The sequence below is a fragment of the Mastigoproctus giganteus genome, chromosome 11 (genome assembly GCF_048544385.1).
Source record: "Mastigoproctus giganteus isolate SK-2022 chromosome 11, ASM4854438v1, whole genome shotgun sequence".
NCBI lineage: Eukaryota > Metazoa > Arthropoda > Arachnida > Uropygi > Thelyphonidae > Mastigoproctus > Mastigoproctus giganteus.
Window position 1 is genome coordinate 130,243,816 of NC_143585.1, and position 18,228 is coordinate 130,262,043.

An 18,228-nucleotide genomic window follows, 5' to 3' on the forward strand; every position below is an offset into this window, starting at 1 on the left:
CTGGTGATATTCTGGCTTATGTCACCCATTTATTGGCAAATTCAATGGAAAAGTTTGGTGAAACACAAGCAGTTGCTCTTGACATCTCAAAGGCTTTCGATAGTCTTTGGCATAAAGGTCTTCTAAACAAGCTTCCATCTTTTGGTTTGCCAACTGTTTTGTGTAATTAGTTATCCACTTTTCTCTCTGATCGCTCACTGAGGGTGATGGTAGATGGCTCTGTCTTCTAACTTCTCCACTAATGCTGGCATCCCCCAAGGTTCATTTCTTTCCCCCACTCTTTTCCTCTTGTATATTAATGACCTTCTGCCACTGACGGAAATCCTATCCATAGTTTTGCCAATGATAGCACATTGCATTCCACTTTATATTTTGAGAAACCTTACCCTATTCAATCAGCTTCAGCTTCTCCAATATCCGCTTAAAATTTCTTAAATGCCAATCTCCAGGTAATTCTCCAGTGGGGCAAACACAACTTAATTGATTTCAATCCTTCTAAAACTCAGTCTTGTCTTATATTTCGCAAAAAGGATTCTTCTGCTCCTATGCTTATCTTTGGTGACACTCCGATTTCTAGGCAAGATGATATATCTCTTTTGGGGACTACCATAAATTCTAATCTCTCTTGGCGTATGCACATTACAAATATTGCTTCCTCTGCATCTAAAAAACTTGGTTTTCTCTTTCGCTCTCAGCATTACTTTTCGTCCAAACAGCTGTTCACTCTGTACAAATTGCAAATCTGCCCTACTATGGAATATTGTTTCCACATCTGGGGTGGTGCCTCCAAAACCTTTCTCAGGCTTCTAGATTCCATTCAGAAGAGGGCATTTATGTTAATTAATGACTAATCTCTAACACAGTCTCTCCACTCACTGTCTCATAGATGTACTATTTCTGCTGCATGCCATTTCTATAGATACTTCCATGGGCACTGTTCTGAACTGGTTTCTATAATTCCCACTCCCTCTTTCAAAACAGTCTGATCACATGCTGCCACCAGCCAACATCCATTTACTGTCCAACTTCAAACTCACAAAACCAACTTTTCATCTTTCCCGTTTATTCATTCAACTGCCGTTTTATGGAACAACCTTCCTTCATACGTATTTCCTGAAAATTACATTCTACAGAAGTTCAAGTCTAATGTCACCAAATATCTTCTTTTGTCTTCTCAACCCCCAACCAAAGCACATTACTAAGTTCTATAGGTTCTAATACCTCTCATGTTTGGGGTTTTCATAATAAAAAAAAAAATTTTTTTAAAATTAGATACCTTAGCTGAAGTTGCTTGTTTGTTTGTTTGTTTGTTATTTGGTTTTTAGGAGCATTAGCAACTAAGGCCATATTGCTCCGGGGATATGCGGTGGTCATTCCCTGACCTTTCCGCATCTTCCATATTTGGTGGTCACGGGCTCGAACCCTGGTCTAATCAAGAAGCATGTGCTAAGCACTGCTGCTCCTGCCCACCTGGCTAAGGAGGTGCCGAGCTGAAGTTGCAGATGAACTCAACAGTTACTTTGCATTGATATTTACAAAAGAAAAACTCCTCACGTCAATGAGAAATTCTGGGAGTGAAGTTGAAAAAAACGTAATTAATGACATTGAAATTTCACATGTTTCTTTAATGAAAAAAACTTTCAAATCTATAGGCCAGTAAGGCTCCTGGGGTTGATAGCATTTACCCTATAATCTTAAGGGAGGCGGCAAGTGAGCGCACTGAACCACTGAGGCTAATTATGAGAGCATAACTGAACTCGGGAGTTTTTCCGTTGGATTGGAAAAGTGCCAATGTATTATCTGCAATACATAAGGGGATTCTAAGAGTGAAGTGGAAAATTACCGGCTGGTTAGTCTAACTTCAGTAGTAGGGAAAATCATGGAGACTATGATCAAGTCTGGAATTCAGGATCACTTAGATAGAAATGGAATTCTGAAGGATACTCAGCATAGTTTTGTAAAGGGAAAATCATGTTTAACTAATCTGGTTAGCTATTTTGACAGGGTCACTCAAGAGCTGAACTTAAGGAATAATTTCGACATTTATTTGGATTTCAGCAAAGCATTTGACTCAGGATCACATGAGCATAAGTTGGAACAGGTCGGAATCACAGGGAAAATCTGTGGACGGATAGCAGGGGTGGCTTCAGGGCAGGAGGCAGAGGGTTGTGATAAATGGTTATTCCTCACATTGGGTTGATGTAAGAAGTGAGGTTCCCCAAGGATCAGTATTAGGACCATTGTTTTTGATTTTCATAAATGACTCGATGAAGGGACATGGGGCACGATGTCTAAATTTGCAGATAATGTAATAGTAATACAGTAAACCCCCGCTATTCGCAGTATGTGTATTTGCAATTTCGCGGTCGCTGATTTAATATAAAATGAAACCTAAAAAAAAAATGTGAATTTTAAAGTGGTGAAAATTTTCCGCCATAAAAAACATGGGCGTGGCTAAAATCATCTTGCCCGGTCAAAACAGCGCTCAGTGGGTGGGGGGAGAGGGTTGACAAAATCACGAGCGCGGATGTTTCCCTCTAATCCTTGTTCAGTATGTGTTATGCGCTTGTCATGGAAAGTTTCACTGTTTGCTTTTAAATTATATGCTTATAAATTGAATAAATTTAATAGTTGATATGCTTACAAAAGTGAAAAATCAACCATTTTGCAGTGTGTTATTGTAAACAGACTTTTTCAAACACGTTAACGGTTAAAAGAAAGTGACTTTATTGTGGACAAGTTCTCTTCTAACCCCTACAAAAATATGGCTACAAATAAAAAGGGAATTGTGAAAAGATCAAAGAAGGTGATGACATTAGCAAGTAAAACTGAGTTATTAGACAAAATTTCTAATGGCAAAAGTGTCTCGTCAGTGGCAAAACATAAAATCAATGAGTCAACAGTACGATCAATCAAGAAATCGGAAGAAAAAATCCGTCGTAGTGTCAGTGAAGATGTGCTAATTGCTTCAAAAATTTGCTCTGTAACTTGTAATGTTAAATTAGAAAAAATGGAAAAAGCTTTAAATCAGTGGACAGAAGACCGAACTCAAAATAAAATTCTGTTAAGTTCACTCATCATCCGTGAAAAGGCAAAACACCTTTATCAACACTTTAGCAAAACGTGATAGCACTGGCGGGATAAGTTTTTTAGCTAGCAAAGGCTGGTTTGAAAGATTTGTTTGAAATTTCTAATAAATATTACATCTATTATTAAATTGTTTCTTATTTTCATTTCGATGCCTTATGCTTGTATTTCACTATGTTTGTCTATGCACATAGTCATATTATGTAGGTACATATAATATATATATAGACAAAATTTTAGACTAGTTTTACTTATATATTTCATACTTTGGAACAGAACCCTTTTATTACAATGGGAGCCATAACACAGTATTGCTTTTTTGGTATTCGCAGCATTTCTCAAGAACGTAACCCCCCACGAATAATGGAGGCTTACTGTAGTAATAGAGGCATGTGATGCAAGAAAGCAAGCGTATGAGCTTATGTAGCATCAGCCAAAAAAAAAAAAAAAATTCACACAACCATTCACTCTAAAAGTTTGTCCAGTTGCTCCTTGAATTTATTTAAGCTCTCAACTTCCACGACAGATGAAAGTTTGTTCCAGCAATTAACTACCCGGCTAAAGTCAAATTTACACACATCTATTCTACAGCTGTCTTTCCTCAATTTGAATTTATGTCCCCTTAGGTTAGTAATCTGAGCAAGCAGAAGGATCCCATCAGAATTCAGCATGCTCAACCCATTCAAGGCCTTATACACCTTAATCAGATCACCTCACAGGTGCCTAGTCTCCAGTCACTGTAAAGATCAGCAGATTAGTTAATGATTTCCACCGAGCAGAGCTTCTTCAGAATGACCTATATAGACTGCAGAGAATTACTATTAATCTTCAGAAATTAAAATTAATAGTATGCTGTTATATAGACTTCAGATGTATGCTGTAATATAGACTTCAGATGTATGTATGCTGTAATATAGACTTCAGATGTATGCTGGTTTTTTTTTTTTTTTGTTTGGCAGTTGTTGGCGCATCGGCTTCTGTGGCCATAATGCACCTCCCAAGGTTTTTTTTGCAGTACTTTGATCCAAGCCTGAGGCAGGATTCGAACCCGCGACCTTTGGGTTGCCAGGCAGGCACTTTACCCACCCGGCTAGCCCGGTCGGCATGTATGCTGTTATATAGACTTCAGATGTATGCTGTTATATAGACTTCAGAGATGGTCAGAAAAATGGCAGCTATGCTTTAATCCAGCAAAATGTAAGGTATTGCTCCAGGGGAACAGTAATCCCAAAATAAGTTATACACTTGGCGGAGTTGAACTAATGCCAGTAGTGGAGGAAAGGGTTTTGGGTTTTACAATATGATCAGATATGAAGTTCTCTGAACAGATATGAAGTTCACCCTACACATCTCTATCTGCTTACAGGAAACTATCCTCCGAGTGTGCGCACTGCTCGCAACCACTTACAGTAAAACATATACTCCTTGAATGTAACTTGTTCGGCAATGCCAGACAAATGTCTTTTAGTTTCATTTCAGATCTACAGCAACCTCTCTCTCTCTCTGAATAGCATAATAGGTAAAGAAGCAAATCTCTCTGAATTCTTTTTCTATATAAAACAAATAAAAATGTATGCCCATTTCTAACTGCTCACCGTGCAGTTATCATAAGTAACTCAATTAATTTGGGAGGTGCAATATGGCCTAAGTAGCCCTTGTGCCAGAAAACACAACAACAACTGTGAACATTGTAGACTGGTTGCAAGGAGAGCCCATGGTGTCCTATCAATGATTATTGAACAATTGCTAGTAGAGACAAGGATGTCATAATCCCATTATATAAGGCTACTGTTAGACCATTGTAATACTGTGTTCAAGTATGGGGACCGCACCTAAAGAAACACATTATTCTTCTTCTTGAAAGGGTCCAAAGACGGGTAACTCGCCTCGTTAGATCGGCAAAAAGGCATCCATATGAGGAAAGACTTCGAATATGTGGGTTGCAGAGCTTGGAAACTAAGCACCTCAGAGGAGACTTGATTGAGGGGGTTAAAGCACTGAGAGGCATAAGCAAAATGAATATGCACGAAATTTTCACAGTTATAAATTATTCTAGAACTAGGAGCCATAATTTCAAGTTAACGGGGGAGTTGTTTACACTGGATTGCAGGAAGTTTTATTTTAGCCAGAAATTTATAAATTACTGGAATAAGTTACCTATGTGGATGGTAGATGCTGACAGTTTGGGGAAATTCAAAGGTCAGCTAGATAATTACCTAAGGGAGGAGGGAAATGCATAGGTTGTCCATTTCCTTTTCTCTTATTAATTTTTATTATTATTATTTTTTTAAATTTTCTTCTTATTATTATTAATTTGTTTTTATTCTTATTATTTTATGTATTTTTTATTTTATTTTATTATTATTATTTTTTTTTGGATGATGCAGCATAAACTATAGGCTTCCTTGCGCCATGTGGCCATTACTAATACTAATACTAATCTAGTAAATAAAATTGATGAATTTGAAGTGCTGATCAAGACAGCAAAGGCAGATATTGTTGGAATAACAGAGACATGGGGTCACACAGATATAAGCTGTACAGAACTGGAAATTGGGGAGTACAATGTGTACAGAAAGGATAGTCGGGGGAGTGGAGTTATGCTGTTAGTTAAGAGAAACAAAATCTAAGGAAGTGCAGTTGACAGGGGTGGACAGTGCAATGTTGAGTCTGTTTGGTGTGACATAAACACTAGGAAAAGTAAAATGAGAGTAGGAGTATGTTATAGGCCCAATGACTCTAACGAGTACAGCAGGTCCCCATTATAATGCGGTTTGCTTTACGCTGATTTGCTTTAACGCTGTTCTTATATTATAACCCGTCTCTGACTATAACGCTGTCACAGATCACTATAACGCTCTTTTACAGATTGCATTTTTGGCATATTTAACGAAATCGTTTCATTTGATGGAGTCGATAGCTTGAAAATGAATACCAAAACAGCATTAAAACGTTTCCCATGCTGACTTGAGAAATTTTCCCACGCTCAGTGAAATTTTCTTGCACGTTAATTTAATTGCAGTACAGTGACATGTTACATAGTTCCGAGATCAACATTTTAAAAAAATGATCAAGTATATTGCTTGTAATATTAGCGTTATATGCATTTATCCGAAATCTAGTCATCACTCAGTACCGTATTAGACATCGTTTGTAACGGACAGTTTACTCGAACATTGTATCATAATTAATGCAACCAAAGCAGTTACATTTTCGAAGAGTTAATAATGGCTGATAAGAATGAAAAAGCAACAACGTCTGGGCACAGTAAGAAGACTCTAAATGTAAGAAAAATACTGAATTTGAATATTAAATTAGACGTTTTGAAGTGAAATCGATTCCGGTCAACGAAAAACAGATGTGTGCCATAATTTAGAACTTGCAAGTTTAACTGTAAGAAAAATTATAAAAAAATAAAGAATTAATTTTAGCAGCGGGAAAGATAGCTGTTCCACTGCAAGCAACTAGGGCTAGGCTGACTATTAGGATTGAAATGGAAAGACTAACTAATTTTATTGACGATAATATCCAATGCAGAATTCAGTTAAGTTAAATATTATTAAAAAAGAGAGAGAGAGAGAGAGAGAGAGAATGTGGAACCATTTAAAACTAGTAAGGGCTGGTTGAATAGATTTAAATTCCAGGGAGAAGCCGCAAGTGCAGAAGGAGCCAAAACTTTCAAAAAAGAACTTGTTAAAATTATTGAAGAGGGGTATTATGTGTTATACTTCTCAATAAGTTTTTAACATAGATGAAGCAGGACTTTTGTGGAAACGAATGCCTAAAAGAAGTTTCATATTGAAAGAAGAAAAAAACAAGTCAGGTTTCAAAGCGACGAAGGATCGGTTGACTTTATTGTCGAGTGGTAACGCTGCGGGGGATTTAAAATTAATAACCCTTTTAGTTTATTTGGAAGAGGGCCAAAGTTCAACCCAAAATCGACACATTTTTCATAATTAAATTAAATCAATTAAAATCAATTTAGATCAATTAAATTCATGATTTTAACTGGAATTTTAAGTTTAATTTTGATACGTAAGTAGTTACCACATAATTATATACGTATGTAATGCAGAATATTTTATATGTACAAATATTTGAATATTAAATATTTTGACTGACATTTGTACATCTTTTCACTACCATTTATTATTGATCAGGAAATATCCTATGGCACTGACCGCAACTCACAAATATATATGTTACCTTATGGAAATGCGGCACTCGCTTAGCGTGGATTCACTTAGTGCTCTGTTTTTCCAGAACGAATTATCAGCGTTAAGCGGGGGTCACCTGTACAACGAACAGTTGTGCAGAGAAATAGAATGGGCCAGTAAATCAGAATGTCTTGTAATGGGGGATTTCAACTTTCCAAATATTGACTGAACTTGTGGGTTGGTCACTCACACGCTACCAAGACTTTTGTGGATTTATTGGAGGATTGTTTTCTACAGCAACATGTCCAAGGGGCAACCAGAGGGAGTAATATCATTGATCTGATCATCAGCAGTGATTATTCATGCATTAAGAATTTGCAGATAAAGGAACCACTGGGTGACAGTGATTACAGTTGTACCGATGTGGGATTTACTTAAAGATGTAACTACCATCAAGAATAAAGGGAAGGGTTTTTGTTTTCGTAAAGGTGACTACAGTGGTCTCAGACAGTTTTTAAGTTCTATACAGTGGGATCAACTGATGATGTTGCCAACAGTGAATTCTAAATGGGAAGCCTTTAGAAACTTAATCTTGGAGGCTACTGAGCTTTTCATACAACTAAGAAATACTGTTTAAGGTTCAGGCCTAAATAGATGTCAGATGAATTAATGAGATTTGTGGCAGAGAAGAAAAATGCATGGGATGAATATAAATTATCAGGTGACACAGAAGCCTATGGCAGATATAAGCTAGTCTGTAATCAAGTCATAGAGGAGGTTAGGCAAGCGAAGGCAGATTATGAGAAATCTTTGGCAAAAGATGCAAAGAAAAACAGCAAAGAGTTCTTTACTTATGTAAACTCTAGAAGAAAGGGGATGAATCATATTGGTCCACTTAACATAGATGGTACAACTATTGATGATCCTGCTCAAGTAGCTGATAAACTGAATGAGTATTTTGCATCTACATTCACAAATGAGGAGTTATTCAAGGAAATGAATGCCAGACGTTTATCAAACTCTAACAGGGAGCTAAATGAATTTGTAATAACTGAGAGCAAAAGTGGAGAAGAAATTGAAGCTAAACATAAAAAAGGCACCTGGGGCAGATGGAATCTATCCAGTTATAATGAAGGAGGCAGCAAGAGAAGTAAGCAAACCTTTAGCCATAATTATGAGAGCATCCTTAGAATTAGGGGAGGTCCCCATGGACTGCAGATGTGCAAATGTATCCCTTTATCCAATGCAGTAACTTGCCATTAATGATATATCACTCCAATTTGTACAGCAGTCTTCCAAGTGTAACAGTATCAAAAGCTTTCCAGATATCAAAATTATTTTTGATGGTTGAGTGGGAGATGGCAGAGAGTGGTAATAAATGGACACTGCTCTACGTGGACTAATGTTATTAGCGGAGTCATCAAGGGTTTGTTGCTGGGCCCATTGTTGTTTTATGTATTTATCAATGATATTGATGGAGGTATATCATGCTTAATGTTCAAGTTTGCAGATGATAAAAATGTTGGGAGGGTTGCTAATGACAGTAAAGACAGTATGCTACTGCAACAGGATCTATAAAAGTTAAGCAGATGGGTTGAGAAGTGGCAACTGAAGTTTACCATTTAAATGCAAAATACTCTATATGGGTAGCAGTAACTCAAGAGAAACATACCAACTGTGTGGTACTACACTCAGGGAGGCGGAGAATGAAAAAGACCTGGGAGTAATTGTGCAGTCAGATATGAAGTTTTCTGAGCAATGCAGACAGGCTGACAGGGCAGGTAATGGGGTTTTGTCAATGATATATAAGAATTTTGCTCACAGAGACAAGGAAGTGATTATCCCTTTGTCAGGCAACACCTTGAGTACTGTATATAGGTCTGGAGGCCTCATTTTAGGAAGAATATTGAGTTAGTATTAGTATTAGTATTAGTAACGGCCGCATGGTGCAAGAAAGCCTATGGCTTATGCTGCACCAGCCAAAAAAAATAAATAAATTTAAAAAAATAATAAAAAAAAAAGGAAATTAAACCTATCATCCTATGCACTTCCCTTACCCGAAAGTACTATCCAGATGACCTTTGAATTTCCCCAAACTGTCGGCCTCTACCACCCATGAAGGCAACTTATTCCAGTAATTTATAACTCGCTGGCTAAAATAAAACTTCCTGCAGTCCAATCTAAACATTTCCCCCCGTAACTTGAATTTATGTCCCCTAGTTCTAGCATCATTTATAATCTTGAAAATTTTGTCCTCATTCATTTTACTGATGCCTCTCAGAGCCTTAAACACCTCAATCAAATCTCCTCTAAGGTGTCTAGTTTCCAAACTCTGCAACCCACATATTCGAAGTCTTTCTTCATAAGGACACCCTTTTGTCAATCTCACCAGGCGAGTTACCCTTCTTTGCACCCTTTCAAGAAGCTTGATGTCTTTCTTTAGGTGCGGTCTCCATACTTGAACACAGTATTCCAAGTGTGGTCTAACATAAGCCTTATATAATGGGATTATCACGTCCCTATCTCTATTTGCAAAAGTTCGATAGATCATCGATAGGACACCATGGGCCTTCCTTGCAACCTGTTTACAATGCTCAGAGAATTTCATGTCTGACCGTATCGTAACACCCAAGTCCCTTTCCTCCAGTACTGGGTTTAGTTGAACTCCACCAAGTGAATAAGTTTTTTTGGGATTACTGTTTCCCAGGTGTAATACCTTACACTTTGTTGGATTAAAGCACAGCTGCCATTTTTCTGACCATTCCTGAAGTCTATCTAGATCTCTCTGAAGAAGCTCAGTTTGACAGTGATCATTAACTACTCTACCAATTTCAACATCATCTTCAAATTTAGACATCACGCCCTCTATCCCTTCATCAATGTCGTTTATGAAAATTAAAAACAACAGTGGTCCTAATACTGATCCTTGGGGAACCCCACTTCTTACATCAACCCAATCTGAGGAATAGCCATTTATCACAACCCTCTGCCTCCTGCCCTGAAGCCATCCTTCTATCCATCCAAGGATTTTCCCAGTGATTCCAACCTGTTCCAGCTTATAAAGCAACTGCTCATTTGGACTGAGTCAAAAGCTTTGCTGAAATCTAAATAAACAATGTTGAAATTATTCCCTAAATCCAGCTCGTGAGTGACCCTTTCGAAATAGCGAACCAGATTTGTTAAACATGATTTTCCCTTTACAAAACCATGCTGAGTATCCTTGAGAATTTCAATTCGATCCAAATGATCCTGAATTCCACCCTTGATCATTGCCTCCATGATTTTCCCTACTACTGAAGTCAGACTGATAGGTCGATAATTTTCAACTTCACTTTTAGAGCCACCCTTATGTATGGGAGATACATTTGCACTTTTCCAATCCAAGGGAATCTCCCTAGAGTCTAGTGATTCTCGCATAATTAGCCTCAATGGTTCAATGCACTCGCTTGCCGCCTCTCTCTTAAGATTATAGGGTATATTCCATCAACTCCAGGAGCCTTACTGGTCTCGAAAGTTTTTTCATTAAATAATCTTGCAAAATTTCAATATCATTAATTACATATTTTTTAACTTCACTCCCACAATTTCTCATTGCCACAAAAGGCTTTTCATTTGTAAATATCGATGCAAAATAACTGTTGAGTTCATCTGCAGCGGCAGCTGGTGTATTTATTACTATCCCCTTTCCCTTACGTAAAGGTCTGATCTGGTTTGTTCAGCTCTTCTTGGCATTTATATATGTGAAGAATTCTTTATCCCCCCCTCTTTGCTCTGTTTGCTAGTGATTTCTCATAAACTGCCTTTGCCTGTCGAACCTTTTCTGTGGCTCTATTACACATCACCTTGTAGCTGTTATAGGCTTCAGTACTTTTTATTGCTCTGCAACCTTTCCATGCCACCTTTTTCTGCTCAAGTAATGTGGCAACTTCACTATTCATCCAACTTAGAACCCTTCTCGTGGAGTATTTTTTTAATGGTATATACGCATTCAAGGCATCTGTGATTAATGTTTTAAAAGCGTACCACAGTTCAATTGTATTCATTCTCTGCGCGATATCTACCCAGTTAATAGAGGCCATGTAGTACCTTAAGGCATCGTAATTTCCTTTTCTGAAATTAAAACCCATTCCTTTGCCTTTTACTTCTGCTACCTCTCTCGTCATCATCCACCGTAGAACTCCATGATCACTTCCTGCTACTGGTTCCTCTACTGTCAGCCCTGTTATGTCATCTGATTCATGTGTGATGATGAGGTCTAGGATATTCTTTTCTCTAGTACTTTCCCTGACATGTTGATACAAATAACAGTCATCTAGTTGATTTAAAAATTTTGTTCCCCATGTCGAGTTTCCTTCCCATTTACTCCAATCAATTAGAGGCAAATTGAAATCACCCATAATAAGACATTGATGCTTACTTGCCAATTCCATTTGCATGTAGAGGCTTTTGTCATAATCTTCACAATCACCTGGTCTGTAGATTACTCCTAGAATGAGTACAGAGAAGGGCAACAAGACTGATGAGAGGAACAAAGGGGTGCACTTATGAAGAAAGTGCTTGAGTTCTGCAAGTTGCAGCATCTGGAGACTAGGCACCTGTGAGATGATATCATCGAGGTGTATAAGGCCTTGAATGGTTTGAGCAGGCTCAATGCTGATGGGATACTTCTGCTTGCTCAGATTAAAAACCTGAAGAGGCATAGATTCAAATTAAGGAAAGAGAGTTGTAGAACAGATGTGCAGAAGTTTGCCTTTAGCCAGCAGACAGTTGATTGCTGGAACAGACGTCCATCTGTTGTTGTGGAAGTTGATAGCTTAAATAAATTTAAGGCTACACTAGACAAACATTTGGAGTGATGGATGGGTGAAATGGGAATGGGTTTTTTTTTTTTTTTTTTTTGGCTGATGCTGTATAAGCTTTCTTTCTTGCATCATATGCCTCAACTAATGCTAATATAAGGGACGGAGGGTTATTTTGAAGGAGTGAGGAAGTTTATGTCAAAGAATGATAATTTCACTTTGTAAAATTAACAGTAGTTATATTCTGCAAATCAGTATACTATATATTACTTTTAGGATAAAAAAAATTACTAAAAATAGTAGCCATTATGTCCCCTAGAATCTTAGATCATACCTCAGCCTGAATAGAATTTGTTCCTGATGCTTCTGACTGACTATATGGAGGAGGAGATGATGGGCCAGCACCTAACAAAAATTATTCAAAGCTGTATTCATTATAACATGACCAACATTTTATTTCTATCAATGAGAATATTTTGGACTATTTAGTGCTAATTTTGTTATGTGCAGGTAGCTTTGATTTATGTTGGAAAAGTGAACAGTGACATATAATGAAAAAATATGTAATCAGACATGTTCTTTATATATGTACAATTTATATTGTATAAATAAGAGATGCATTTCAGGGGTCAAATTTTTGGCCTTACTAATTTAATTTAAGCTGCATTTAACTATTCAATAAAAACAAAACATTTAAAAAATTAATATCAAAAGTGAAAATTAATAAAAATACACACGTGTATTGTACAATATTCATAAACATTTATTACAGTTGTCCTCCACTATAATGCAGTTCACTCTGTGTTTGTACACTATAATGCTCTGTAATTTTTGATACCCCCCTTCCCTCCAGGAGTTGTGCTCTGTTTCTCTAGAATAGCAATATCCATTTAAACAGCATGGGAGGCATTACCCATTTAGCAGGTGTTCAAGTGACTGAAAAGCCCCATCAAAAAAAAAATTTTTAATGCTCTTCAACAACTGTAATTCACAGAACTTTCCTTCAAAGGTGTATTCTTTGATTTAAAATTACTTTTAACTGATATTCTGATCAATGAGAAAATGGCTTAACTGCCAGCTGAACTGGAAATACTGCAAAGCATTTTCAATTTATGACAAGAGAAAACTTTTCATAAAAATAAAAGTGTCTGTTTATTACCCCAAAAGTAATTTTTCATGTCCATGAGTAATTTATATCACTATTAATTTTCTGTAGCTGTTTGTACTGGCATAAGTTTCCTGTATCCACAGCTATAAAATGCTATGATCACACACACTATCTCTGGAATATTATTATAATACACACACACACACACACACACACACACACACACACACACACACACACACACACACACACACACACACACACACACACACACACCCTACCACTGGCAGTATTATTGGGAAAAAGAACCCACCCTGTGGTTGTAATTAACTGAAGCTTACTGAATTGAATTATAAAACTACATTGCAACATTTCTCTTTATAAACTCCGTTTCCTGACAGGGAGCTGCTTTTTGCTTCATTCGCAGTAGCAATGCTATTTTGAGTTTGGTTCTGGTTTCCAGTCAGTTCTGGTTTATGTATTGCTTATGTGCATTGTGTGTCCATATAATTGATTTTAATTTACAGGGTAAATTGTTACAACTTTTTTTTTGTTTATTAGTACTATCTGACTCAGGTAGTGCTAATAAACAAAGAAGAAAAGCTAATGGAAAAACTTGTCACTAGAAACTAAATCGAACATTTTAAAAATACTGGATTTGAGAGAGCACTATATTTAGCGATTTCTTTTTTTGAGTGATCTGAAAATTAATAGTATCGCATGCCATTATTGCAAATACTGTAAATACAGTATACAATATAAGGTTTTGTAATTTCAAGATAAGTTTCCTTGCATTTTCTTGAACAGATACTGTATTTATGTTTTATTGCATCATTTATGTATTTAAAGTTTATATTTAAAGGTTTAAATGTTTCTGCTACATTTAGTTGCTGTTATATAAAGAAATGGTTCCTTAAAATCAGCCAAAAACACTGGGTCATGGCAACCAGTTCAAATTATTAACATTATTTCCTATGGAAAAATCACTCCTGCTTAACACAGATTCACTTAGCACTCCATATTTATAGCTTCAATTAAAAGTTCTAAGCAGGGGATTGTCTATATACATACTGTATTAGTCACACCAAATTATTCACATTTTAAACAACCCAGGATAGAAATCAGAACAGAATTTTGCTGCTGCTTCTCTTGATGAAGTTCATTATAGCAGTTCAAAAGATCATTCAATCCTTGATTAAACTTGTCTCCAATTCAATATTTGAGTCATCTTCAATGAGAATGAGCATCCCTTTCTCGAACAAACTGAAGGCTTTACAGACATCCCTTTAGTTGTTAGCTGTTTTACTTGTTCTGCTGGTTGCATTTCCTCTTCCTCCTGCATTCTAACCCTTTATTAACTCAACTCAATTGGATCCATTGATCAGCTTAGAATTGTGCAATATCAGCAGGCATTTTATGTCACTCACCTCCAGTTTATTGAAGCCAATCTCATCTGCCTGCCAATTCCATAATCTGTAACTGAATTTTAGGAACATTTGTAGGTTCCCAAACACAGTAAATACACTCTGGACATATCCACCAGATGCACCATCATAGCCCAAGTGACTTCCTCAATAGAACATTGTGACAACAATATCCAAATGTTGTATGTGGATTTCTGAATACTGTATCACCTCCAAAACTTCTAAAACGGCTGGTTGTCACCATCTCTGTGATCAGTTTACACATGGTCCAGCAGACATAATAGGCTTTGAATATCACTATAACACCTTGGTCATTTTTATTCCTGAAAGACCAATTTGAAAGAATGATATCTTGTTATCCAAGGTATTCCCGATTAACAAGTTGACCAGGCACATTTTCCAAAAACAAACAAGGCCTCATGGTTGAGATTTTGTTCTTTACAATGGCAAAGAGAGAGATAAAGTGAAAGTTTTCTTATCTACAATTTAAAATTTTAAGATTAAAAATGATGTTATGTCAAAAATAATTATTCAGACTTAAGTAAATTAGAGACTTTCTGTACATTTACTGTTAAAAACTCATTCCACTTACCTTTTTCACACAAACTAACTTTAGCATAACCAGTTAAATCTATGAATTAAACATATAAGATGGTTCAGTTTAATTCAAGTTACTCAATGGCTACTATATTCATAATTACTACTTGGTTTATGTAAGTACCTAACATTTATTAATCATAATATCTGCTGTGATCAGATACAGTGAGGGACAAAAAAACTGCATCACCTTAAAAAAGTAACATTTGTAGTTAAATGCATAATATATGGTTTGATTACAGTCATTTTGTTTGTTCCAAAGCAATACCTTTGCTTTGCGACAAACATCTCAAAGTCCAGTTTTAGATCAGGAGCACTAGCATGGCGATTACGAAGGCACAGCCATTTCAAATATCGATCTTGGGAAGATTGATATTTGAAACGCTTCTATTGCATCAGACAATAATTCAAAGATATTGCATCAGCCATTTCTATAAATACAGCATTGGAAGGGTACACACTCATTAGTATTCTGTTTTGCAGAAGTGTCAACTGAACATGTGGCTCCATATGTTCAGTTGATACCAAGAAAAAAAAAAAAAAAAGCGTACCTGTTACTCTGTCCCAGGAAGGGCTTTCTACACATGCTATTGTTGATAAAATAGGCTGCCACCAGTCAACAGTATCCCGGGTGCTGAAATTAAAGCGTGAAACCAGTGATGTGAAGAAAAGACTTGGCCGTAAAAGAGTGACTATGCCTTCCCAAGATCAATATTTGAAATGGCTGTGCCTTTGTAATCGCCATGCTAGTGCTCCTGATCTAAAACTGGACTTTGAGATGGCATGTGGAGTTGAAACAAGTGCATGAACTATCCAAAGACTGCTTTCAGAATGTGGTCTGCATACCTATTTGCCCAAGAAGAAGCCTTTGTTGACCTAACAAATGAGGAAGTTGTTGTTGTTGTTGTTGTTTGGTTTTTAGGAGCATTAGCAACTAAGGCCATATTGCTCCGGGATATGCGGTGGTCATTCCCTGACCTTTCCGCATCCTCCATATTTGGTGGTGACGGGCTCGAACCCCGGTCTAATCAAGAAGCGTGTGCTACGCACTGCTGCTCCTTCCCACCTGGCTATGGAGGCGCCAAATGAGGAAGAAGCTACTTGCTTGGGCTAAAACACGTTTCATGGACAAAAGAGCAATGGGACACTGTCATCTTTTCTGACGAATCGAAATTCAACCTGCATGGCTCAGATGGGAAGCGATATATCAGAAGATGAAAATCAAAGGCATACCATCCTAACTGCATAACACCAACTGTAAAGTTCCCTTCCAGTCAAATGGTTTGGGGATGCATAACAAGCAAAGGGGCAGGGCGAATTAAGTTTATTAACGGAACAGTGAATGCATAAACCTACACTTCTATCTTGGAGGAGTGCCTGAAACCCATTATTAGGACTCACCACCATGCACACAGCAAAATTGGTAGTTTTATGCTATTTAGATTTAATGATGTATTTATCTTCTGGTCTCATAAGACTTAAAACATACTTACACCAATGTTTTCCCTCATTTTTCCCCCTTAAGATGCAGTCATACCTCAGAAATGCTGGCATTACAGCGTTGGACTGGCACGGCAACAGTCTAGATTTGAACCTTATTGAAAACTGCTGGTACATAATGTTGTCTGAAATTGCTCAGAAGAGGCTAAGAAGTAAGATTAAGCTGCAGGAGAGCATTGTAGGGGTGTGGTACCATGAAATTGGGCCACCATATATCCAGAAGCTGATTAACTCTATGCCAGATCATTGAAAGGTTGTAATTGCAGCTTGAGGAGGAACAACAAAATACTGAGGACTTATTGTGCTGCTTTACAGTTCATAATACTATTATGTTAACTTGTCATTTAAGTTTGTACACGTTAAATGCAATAAAATAATTTTCATGATTGCCATTTGCATGATTTCTCATATTTCCATTAATTACATATTTTACCCTTTGGGGACATATTTATGGCAATTAGGTATATCAGGTGGAGTCTTTTTTTATTAGATTTCATTCACAGAGATACATATCCCATCTAACAAATGCATTTAGAACATTTCTGCAACCCACAATGCAGCGCAAAACACATTATTTGCAAAATTCACAAGTGATGCATTTTTTTGTCCACCACTGTATGTTCTAAATAACTCTATAAAGCAGGACATTGTTTTCAGTGATTTTTCCAATGATCATACTAGCATAAAGTTTGCATTTTTCTATAAACATAAACAGAGAGTGACAAGTTAATGCATGTCAGGATTTTGCTGCAGCTGATCTACACTTATTTCATCCATCATTACTGGTGACAAAACGCAGATGTATGGCTATGACCCATGCATCTGACGAATCACATCAGTCCATAGATATGAATGGCATAACTGGTGATGATCCTGTTCAAGAATGGGGATGACAGAAGTATATCAAATTCTAACTGGTAGCTAATTGATTTTGTGATAATTGAAAGGAAAGTGAAAGAGAAATTTTTGAAGCTACAAGTGAATAAGCCACCTGGGACTGATGGGAGCTATTCAATTATATTAAGGGAATCAGCAAAAGAGGAAATCAGTAAAACTGAATCCAAAGATACTCTCATAATTATGAGAGCATCATTGGATTCAGGGGAGGTCCTATAGCCTAGATATGTGCAAATATTTCTGCTAATCACAAGGGGCGGGGGGGGGGGGTATTGTTGCTTAAGGGTTTTATAATACTAGGGAATCAAAGGCCAAAACATGTCTTATCCAGGTTTCTTAATGTAACTCATGTTTTGCTAGATCTGTTTATCAAAGCAAATTTGTAATATAAAAATTCAGTACAACAAATTATTATTATGCATAAAATGTATTGGTTTACAAAGGAAGATAAACTATACATGAAAATTGTGAATATATGAATAAACTCTAGTTTGGTTTCATTAGTGTGTTCTAGAGCAGTGTTTATAAAACTTTCTTAGTCACGGAACACTTTTCATCTCACTATATTAGCATTAGTAGAGGCATATGATGCAAGAAAGCAAGCTTTTGCAGCATCAGCCAAAAAAAAAAAAAAAAAAAAAACCACTCCCATTTCACCC

The 18,228-nt window shown here is 36.8% G+C and overlaps 1 protein-coding gene across 2 annotated transcripts in view; it reads right to left on the reverse strand.

Annotated features, from left to right (window-relative positions):
- The window catches only part of LOC150078432 (uncharacterized), a 127,472-nt gene that overhangs the window by 44,877 nt on the left and 64,367 nt on the right, over window positions 1-18,228 (reverse strand). For both annotated transcript variants that reach the window (XM_090384864.1, XM_090384863.1), the window contains exon 6: window positions 12,378-12,448. In XM_090384864.1, coding sequence (XP_090240990.1) covers window positions 12,378-12,448 — 71 coding nt within the window. The remainder of the gene's footprint in view (window positions 1-12,377; window positions 12,449-18,228) is intronic.